Source organism: Pinus tabuliformis, chromosome J (assembly GCF_031772625.1).
Source record: "Pinus tabuliformis cultivar Carrire ecotype Pingquan chromosome J, CPIR1, whole genome shotgun sequence".
Lineage (NCBI taxonomy): Eukaryota > Viridiplantae > Streptophyta > Pinopsida > Pinales > Pinaceae > Pinus > Pinus tabuliformis.
Window position 1 is genome coordinate 313,842,538 of NC_142295.1, and position 10,260 is coordinate 313,852,797.

The 10,260-nt window shown below is 36.4% G+C and overlaps 1 protein-coding gene across 1 annotated transcript in view; it reads right to left on the reverse strand.

The window, feature by feature from the left end:
- DJ1D (Class I glutamine amidotransferase-like superfamily protein) overlaps positions 1–9,992 on the reverse strand; it is a 31,420-nt gene extending 21,428 nt beyond the window's left edge. Inside the window, exons 1-2 of the mRNA XM_089377660.1 lie at positions 9,647–9,992; positions 9,436–9,552 (exon numbers count right to left, since the gene is read on the reverse strand). Of these exons, the coding sequence (XP_089233786.1) occupies positions 9,436–9,552; positions 9,647–9,709 (180 nt within the window). The 5' untranslated portion in view covers positions 9,710–9,992. The remainder of the gene's footprint in view (positions 1–9,435; positions 9,553–9,646) is intronic.
- Positions 9,993–10,260: the final 268 nt, after the last annotated feature.

The window sequence follows — 10,260 nt, forward strand, 5'->3', positions numbered from 1 at the left end:
TGCAAAGTTGCTCCATTCTGGTGGCAATACATTTACTACAGAGATGGTTACTTCAGAATCAGTGATTTGTTCCCCAAGTCCTTGCAGATGGTCTCTTACTTGAGAGATACTCATGAGAAAGGATCTTGCATCCTCATCTTTTGATTTCTTCATTCTATACAACTTGTTCCTCAACAACATCTTTTGTCCTATTGTACTCACTGAATACAAATTCACTAGCTTGTCATACATGCGCTTGGAAACCTTCAAATTTGCAACAAATGGAACAAGAGAATCCTTAATTGATTCAACTATGATCCTTTGAGCCCTTACTTCCCCTTTCTTGTACTTCGCTAGTTCTTATGTCTTATCCTTCTCGGGTTCAGTAATTTCCCCAGTAACATATTCCATTACTTCTTGTTTTGTGAGTATCAAGTCAATTCTTTTCTTCCATGCTAGGTAATTTGATATCCCAATGAGCTTGTTGCTCTCTTTGCAGAAAGAACCCAAAAGACTTGAAGATTCAGGCATGATGTAACAATATGTTACTTGAGATCATAATTTTCCTTTATGATGTCTTCAACCTTCTTTGATGCCTTCAAGATTCTTGAAGAGTCTTCAAAAAAACCAGCGTCCAAGATCCTTGATGCCTTCTTTAAAGAGGCCTTCCAAATAGATCTTCTTTCAGAGAGAGATCAACACTCTTCCTTTCAGATCTTCTTTTGATGCAAGTTTGATGTAGACTTGATCTCTTTCAATATAGAAACCCTACTTCTCGATTTTTTATCAATGAGTCTTCAATCCTTCTTGAAATCTTCTTCTTCAGTCTTTTCTTGAGAGTTTCTTTTTCCCTTCCCTTTGACAAGTAACTCTTTCTAGTGTCCTTCCAATTGCCTTCCTTGCTCACCTTAGCTCTGATACCATGTTGGAAAAATGAATAGTGGCAGTTATTAATCTTATTTTCCTTAACCTTAATATTTGCTTGTGAACTTATTAGCTTTCTTGTGTTATTTTAGTTAGATCTTTCATCAAACAAATATCAAGAACATAAACTACAACAATAGAGGACACATATATTAGGCTCTCAGCTAAGGGAAAAACCCCTCCAAGGGGAAAACCTGAAAAATCTTCTCTTCTTAGAATCTACTTCAAATGAGATACAAAGACCCAAACCCTAGACCAGTCCTTCTCCTAGTACCAAGTCAGCCCTTCTTCAATTCCTTCCTTGATACTACATCAATCGCTTCACTACTGCAACTTTGATCTATCATCTTCAGTACTGCAACTCGCCCTACAACTTCGACTCTGAATTTTGGCCTTGCAGCTTCTCTGGAAACCCTAATCCAGCTTCCTCCTATGACCTTCCTAGAGCAAGACAACTCTACCAAGGTCAACGAGGTCAATATAGGGTTTTTTCCCTTCCAACTACAAGATTTTGCACTTCATCTTACTGCAACTTGGACCTACAACTTCGGCCTCCTTCTATAGCACCAAAAACCCTATATATTTGCACATGTGAGAAAGATAGAGCCCAAAAACAAGATATTTTGTACTTCTTCCTTATCCTAGACCTCTGCTCTTCTTCTTCTTACTTCCTAGCTATAGATCTAACCCTTTCTTGATAGATCGAACTTGTGAGTGATGATGTCCAAATGAAGTCGAACTACTTCCTTATATAGCCTTCTCAAGGGATTGAATTCGCTCCTTTAGGCCGACTTGTACTTTTTGGAGCTTCCAGGACTTTCTAGACTCAAAAATAATTCTTTTTACAAAGATATTTATCCCAGAAGAGTCTTATAAACATGATGTTAACTCCTTTGACTCATGACAATAAATCCGAAGACCTAACAAACCCTAGAAGCACGAAGAACATGCTTTTACCTAGAAGACCATCAATAATGAGCATGAAACCCATGCTTTAATAATAATAACTTTTTTCTTTTCTTTTCTTGTTTGTTAAGTAGGATACATATTGAAATGAGTACAACAATTACGAAGACCAAAACTAGTTACATTTCTCAACACAGGTGACTCCATTTCAATAAAAGATGTATTGCTTGTACAAGATTTAAAGAAGAATCTTCTCTCTATCTATACTTTCGAAGATTGAGGCTTTAGAATAGCTTTTGTTGATGGCTTAAGGGCTCAAGTGCAGCTTTAGTCGATGTGATTTATGTCTGAGAGGGAGGATTGTACAAATCAGTGTTGCACACATCGCGATCGGGATTTAATCGGCGCCGGGAAAAAAGCGGAAAAAATCGTTAAAATCGGGAAAAAATCGGAAAAAAGCGGGAAAAAATCGTTTGGCACAAAAATATTCATTTTTTTTTTAAAATTGAAAAAAATTGAAAAAAAATGAATATTTTTGTGCCAAACGATTTTTTCCCGCTTTTTTCCGATTTTTTCCCGATTTTAACGATTTTTTCCCGATTTTAACGATTTTTTCCCGCTTTTTTCCGATTTTTTCGATAAAAATCGTTATAAAAAAAAGTGGCGATTTTTATGTATAAAAATCGCGATTTGAATCGGCTAAATGAAAAAATCGCGCTTTTACGATAAAATCGCGATTTTATCGCGATTTTAACAACACTGGTACAAATTAAAGGGACACCTAGCACAAGCTCTTGTACATAATAGTATTAGCTCCATTGAGCTATGGCACCAAAGACTTGCTCACCTCAACTACAGAGCCTTGCCAGTTTTTGAGCAAAATGGTCACACGTGTATCAGATATGCAGGTGGAGCATGATGGATTATGCAAAGGTAGTCTTGGCAAGAATGCCAAGGGAAGTTTTCAAAGTAGTGACCATAGATCCAAGGGGATCTTGGACATTATACATTCAGATGTATGCGGACAAATCACTATACCATCTCTAAGCAACTTTTTATATTATGTTGCTTTTATTGATGATTTCTCATGCAAAATATGGATCTGTTTCTTGAAAGCAAAAGATGAAGATTCAATAAGTTTCAAGAATTCAAGTTTTTAGTAGAAAATCTCTCGGGAAGAAAGATTAAAGTCTTGAGGACAAATAATGGAGGTGAATAAACCCCAAATAAGTTCAAATACTTTTGTAGAGAAGTGGGGATTAAGAGGAGCTAACAACTCCTTACAACCCCAAACAAAATGGGGTTGCAGAGAGAAAGAACAGATCAATTGTAGAAGCAGCTAAAGCAATGATCCATGACCAGAACTTACCCATGTATCTATGGGCAGAAGCATCCAGAACAATTGTATATGTTCAGAACATAAGTCCTCATAAGATATTAGGGAACAAGACACCAAAAGAAGTATTCACCGGGAAGAAACCAGAAGTCAACCACTTGAGGATATTTGGTTGTCCAGTGTACATACATGTTCCCAAGGAAAAGAGAATGAAGCTAGAGCCTTCAGGAAAGAAGGGCACCTTTGTTGGATATAGTGAGACTTCAAAGGCTTATAAAATATACATCTATGGACAGAGAAAGATTGAGATTAGCAAAGATGTCACCTTTGATGAAGAAGCAACTTTCAAGAAATCTAGAGAGTCTCACATGGACAAGGACAGAGAGGAGCAAGAGGCTCCCAAGGATACAATGATGATTGACTCTACTCTAGAAGAACATATCCCAGAAGATCAAGATGAGACAGTAGAGCCAGAGATACAGTAGATCCACCCAAAGAGGTTATAGTCATCAAGAAGAGACTAGTATGGCTCCAGAACACATTGCAGGAAGCAGAAAAACATGCAGCTCCCAGAGGCTCCTTCAAAGAGAGCAAGAGACCACACAAGTTTTCTAGCTATGTGGCGCTAATGAGTAAGATCATTGATTCAGAACCTTCCACTTATGAGGAAGCCGCAAAACAACAAGTGTGGAAGGATGCTATGATGGAAGAGTACCAATCCATCATGAAAAATGATGTGTGGGACGTGGTTTCAAGACCAGAAGGGAAGTCAATGGTGACTTCAAAATGGATTTACAAGATCAAGCATGCTACAGATGGCAGCATAGAAAAGTACAAGGCTAGATTTGTGGCTAGAGGATTCTCCCAAAAAGAGGGAAAAGATTATAATGAAACATTTTCCCCAATAGCCAAGTACACTTCTATTAGATCTATGCTTCTATTATGGGTTGGAAATTGCACCAAATGGATGTAAACTTAAAGACTGTCTTCCTGAATGGTGTAATTGAAGAAGAAGTGCACATAAAGCATCCACAAGGTTTTGTGATCCATGGGAAGGAGTCCCATGTTTGTAAATTGAAGAAAGCTTTGTACAGGCTTAAGCAGGCACCCAAGGTATGGTATGCCAGAATAGACAGTTATTTTATGAGCTTGGGGTTTACCAAGAGTAATGCAAATCCCAACCTTTACTACAAGGTTGAAGATGGTTGCCCCTTGATATTGGTACTACATGTAGATGACATGTTTCTTACAAGGGATGAGAAGCTCATAGATGGGTGCAAAAGGGAGCTCACTTCAAAGTTCGAATTGAAGGATCTGGGTTTAATGTAATATTTCATAGGATTAGAAGTGTGTAAAAGACCATATGAGATCTTCCTTAGCCAAGGAAAGTATACAATTGAGATCTTGTAGAGATTTGAGATGACTGCAAGTCCATGGCCACACCTATGGTTACAAATATGAAGTTCTTGAGTGATTCTTCTTCAAATTTGGTTGAACCCACGATGTACAGACAGTTGATCAAATCCCTAATGTACCTGATTAATACTAGGCCAAACATATGCTTTGTAGTGAACACATTGAGTCAATACATGGTTGAGCCTAGACATGTACATTTGGTAGCAGCAAAGCATGTATCGAGGCACCTGCATGGTGTGGTTGGATATGGACTTATGCCTCAGACAATGAAGTAAAGTTGCAAGTTTATACAGATTCTGACTAGGCAGGGAGTGTAATAGACAGGAAAAGCACATCAAGTTGTTGCTTCAATTTGGGATCATGTATGAGCTCATGGTTTAGCAAAAAACAATTGTCAATGGCACTCAGTATAACAAAGGCGGAATATATGGCAACTAGTGATGCAAGCCATGAAGCAGTGTGGCTTCAGAAATTGCTTGCAGGGTTATTTGATCTAGAGTTAGAGCCAACTTTGATATACTATGATAATCAAAGTTGTGTGAAGCTTTCAAAGAATCCAGTCTTTCACGACAAGTCAAAGCATATAGAGATCAAATACCATTTCATCTAAGACATGGTACAAAGAGGAGCAGTGGAACTTTGGTACATATCCACAGATGAGCAGACAACAGACATTCTCACCAAGCCTTTGTCTAAAGTGAAGTTTGAATACTTTTCAGACAAGCTTGGCATGATGTGGAATGTCCACCCTCGTTGAGAGGGAGTTGTGATGTTTCTCCTACAGCGGGCAAATGCTCTCCCTCTAGCTAAGGGTTTCCAAGATCAATCATGTGCACTGACAAAGGGAGTAATGAGTAACCTGGTACAAGTCTTGCCTACACCATGGGAAGTGGCTAGGTGTGATTGGGACTAGTAGGAGAGGAGAAACATCATAGGTACTCACAGCGTAGTCTTGAGACTATGGCGGTAGTCCTGCCCACAACATGTGAAGTGATTGGGTGTGATTGGGACTACTAGAAGAGAAACATCATAGGTACTTGCAGCGTAGTCTTGAGACTATGGCGGTAGTCCTGCCCACACCATGTGAGGTGATTGGGTGTGATTGGGACTACTAGAGAACATCATCAAAGAATACCTTCCTCACTACGAGAGTGTTGATGTTTTATATAGCAGCGAAAGGTATTCCCTTCTGGACGACAATGTATAATATATATTATATTATGTACAACAATATATATTTATATATAATATAATATAATATATAAATATAAATAATCAACTATTAATTAATAATGAAAAAAAAGACATGTCTTTTCAATAAGACATGTCTATTGATGAAAAGACACTATATATATATATATATATATGGGCTCTCAATTGATGACAAACTATTTGTTATCCTAAACAACCTTTGTGACTAGCATCAAATTGTTTGGTTGGTTACTCAAACATCAACCCTCTATAGGCTAACAAATTTGTACCAATGGATCGCAAACTAATTATTGGCTTCAACAATCTTTGTGGCATAAGTTACATATGATGGTAGCATGCACACCTCATGAAGCCTGATTTAAATCAAAAAACTCTATCCTACATAATGTCTTATTAGTATCTCTCTAACCCAATTTTACGTTGTCTAGAAAGAGCTATTAAAGTAACTTCTCCAAATCTAGTAACATGATTGACGGACTCCAAAAATGGCATCTTTTTGTACAAACTTTTCCCTGCTTTTAACACCTTTCCACCTACCAAGACCTTGTATCAATTGATTATTGTGCAGGATTTAGACTTAATGTGTTTCCATTACATTTTTTTAGCATTTTGCATGAATTTATGATTATATATTAAAAAAAGTTCATGTCTGCATTTATCTTTGAGCTAATTCACAAAAACCATGTGTCGGATAGGTTGTTGTGCAAGTTGTGATATTGTCACAGGGGATGTTTTGGTTCTAGCTACTGCAACACTCATTTGCAGTTGTTGTGACACCATTGCTGCAAAACAATCATTATTACATAGTTGTTGCGACAGTCATTACCTCACAATAGTTGCAACAACCATGCAAAAGCTACAACACTAGAACTATGAACCAACACTGGATTGTGAGCGATCAAAATTGTGAGTCAACACCAAAACTGTGAGCCATCGAAACCATGAGCCATGTTGTTATATATTTTTCACTACTTTACGTGACAATTATGGATCCACGTAACAATAATGTTAATTCAAGTAAATCAAAGATGTGGAGATAAATTTGCAATTCCAAGACAAAATATTAATTTGAGTGGTTAACCAAGAATCTTGGGCAAAAGATCTTGAAGTTATTTGCTAATTGTTAGCAAAAAAATCTTGGAGTTATTTATTATTCGCTAATTTTTAGCAAAAGATCTTGGAGTTATTCATTAATTGCTAAGCATTAGCAAAGATCCTGGAAACTATTCGTTATTTAGGAAATTGTTGTGAGCACTATGGATTTATTAAATTCATAGGTGGGTTTACTTAAATAATTGTTATTTCTAGTTTCCATCAAATTTAAGCATTAAAAAAGAATTCTTTCCATTGTTTGAGGAGGATTCTTAGAGCACATTTCCGAGTGATAATGGAATGATTTATAATGATTGAGCTTTTATTCTAATTGTAGTTTTATAATTTCCGTAGTGTGTGATTTAACGAATTAATTTAATTTATTTATTTTGCATATGTATAGTAGAATGATTTATTTTAATTAGCTTAATTAATTTGAATAATTTATGTTGTAGATGTAGCAAGTGTTGATATAGAATAATATCAGCACTCTATTCTATAGAGGCAGGGCCTACTCCACTAAAACAGAGTGTTGTGTAGTTTAGATAGTTTTTCTAATTTATGGTTGTGTAATTTAATTATCTATTCATGTAAGATTTCTTTTATCTATTTCCGTAAGTAGTTTTTTGTTATATGATTCAATTTGTTCATGAAATTAGATTACTCATGCGAGATTGTGTTTATTTATTTATGCAGTTGATTATTCCTGTTGAATTTCAGTATTTTTTAATTTGTTTTGAATGCTCACATTTCATCTTGGGTTGCATTCCTTTATGTTGTTGAATCAATGTGTTGGATGTAATGATTTCATTTCATTTCCAAAGTTGGTAGAACCTCACAAAAACTTGTGAACTGTCAATACTCTCCCTGCAAAAGTAATCATTGATACTACAACTGAAAAACAAATCAATGAAAGTAAAAGGTGTGATCTGCATGTACAACCCATGGTAACTCGCAAGTTCCATATGAGCCCCAGATTAATAATTAAATGCATAGTCTCTCTAACTATCTTTCTAAGAAATTAGGAAGGTAATTAAGAAACCCATCAATAATGTTGCTTACTGCTCACTGCTGATGGGAAGCTAATCTTTAGCCACCTTAAATGTTTTCTTGTATCACTGTTTGCAAGGTAATATTATCTATAACTTTCTCAAATATCTTCCTCATCTCTAAGTGACTCGTCATTAGAAAAAATTGCTATCTGTATCAAGTGCTCTGCATCCTCTTCTAGATGCTATTTTGCTATGACAGCTAATAGGTTATATCACATCCCATCTGCAGTTGCTTCATAAGTATCTTGCAACCGATTTGTCCCAAAGGTTACAATACATGCATCTCAATATCACCTGTATTTTGGAGTTTCATCTTTATTATTCAGATCAAAATGTTCAGAACTTTCCACAGAATGCCTACAAAATTGGTATGTAGATTTTAAGAAATATTCAAATATTCATATCTAAAGCATCGTTACCAGAGTTGTTGATTAACCTGCGATTCAAAAGGAAAAGGATTTCTTATTATGCAGTGATTTTTTGCCCTTTTCTATTGTGTGGTGACTTTTTTTTTAATTTCTCTGGATTTTTTTTTGAAGTCCCTTGACAGCTATAGCTGTATTAAAATTTTGCGACATTGATTTATAAAGACATCTTGACCTTCAATTATTTCAATATCGAGTTCATCTTTCCATTCCCCATCTGTGTGAATCAGTGTTACCAGACTATTCTGAGTACGAGTCTACTCCTAAGTTTGACTATTTATTGAGGAAACTGAGTGGAGTTAGCTCTCCTAGCTCTCCACCACGAGTTGTACTTTTAATTTTGACTTGTGAGTATTACTTAAATTCAAAAATCAAATGCTAGTTAGACTGACTCGGATAATCACAATGGCCAAGCTCACCAAGTCTAAGTTAACTATAAATCTTTAGCCTCACCAAGTCATTCTCAGAGTCAGTTTGCTAACTTTTGGTGTGAATGTCTGTTTAACAGGATATTCTCATTCAAGACACAATTTCCTTATCAGGTGGGCAATCCTTCATACTTGATAAGAGAATCACTTGTATAGGAAATGATATATCAGGGAGAAATTGGGGAGATGTGAGGAATAAGTAAATCAGTATATATGGGAGATTACATATGGATATAATGACTAAATTTCTATTCATGACATAGATATAATGACTAAATTCTTATAAGTTTGAATAGTCTACTTCGCATCACTCAATAAGGCAGTTGAATGGTCCACCTAGCATCCATCAATCCGGCCATGTTCAATAAAATGGGATTAAACTCCGCGATATAAATCAGACAACATTAATTGTTATCTCTAAAAACTTGCACCCAGTATCTAGGATTAGGATTCGGATTTCCTAGGAAGGTCCCCCATCCAGTATTAACTATGCCTCTAACACACTTTACCATGAATTGAACGGGTTGTCAGGTTAATAACGTAGAGAACGCTCAAATAATCAATACCTGGTAACCTACCTATCAAGAAGACAGAAGCTCGAAAAGACGATTGCAAAGTGAAAAAGTTTAGAGGGATTGAACCAGTAACAAAAAAAAAAAAAAAACCTGATGGCCCAAGAAATCGTGGACAGCCGTAGCGCATTTGTCGCCTGCCTTCTTCCCAGGACACACTGCATCTACCTTTATTCCGTAGGCCTGCAATGCCTGAAATGGTACCATTACCTGCTCCCACAGTCACAAACGGTCAATTTCACATCAATTTCCATTCTTCGACATGAATGAAGGCCGGAATTCATTGAAAATGTGGTAATTTTACCTCATAATCCTCCATGTAATCTCCGCATATCATAAGGACGAATTTGTTAGCCTCGGAACCCATCTTCCCCTTCACTGCAACGAACAGACAGAGACAATATATATCTATAATTTTTAGGGTGTCCTTTTAGAGATGATGTAGTAGAGTTGTCGCTCCCAAATAGCGGCCAGAGCATCCACGACTTTTATCTGGGTTTATATATGATGTGGTAGAGTTGTCGTTCCCAAATCGTGGCCAGAGCATCCACGACTTTGGTTTTATCTGGGAGCATGATTTTCCCCTGATTTCCTGGTCAATCCACCTGGATATTTCTCTGCCATCGTAATGACCGACCGTCTTTCCATTTTCCAGGGTTAATTTTGTATTAGAAATAATTGCATTTAAAAAATAATAATGAAATAATGATAATCCCTTTTTTTTCAAACCATGTTTTCAAAACGGATAGAGCAAGGCAAATATTTTATTTTACAAATAAGGGGTTTCATACTTCGTTGTAATTTTAAAAAGTAGATTATTATTACTCTTTTTATGTGGTTAAATCTGATAGAATTGAGGCTTCTGTGATCCATAGCCGTTGGAGGCTCTGCTCACACTAATTAACATGCTAGGCTAGA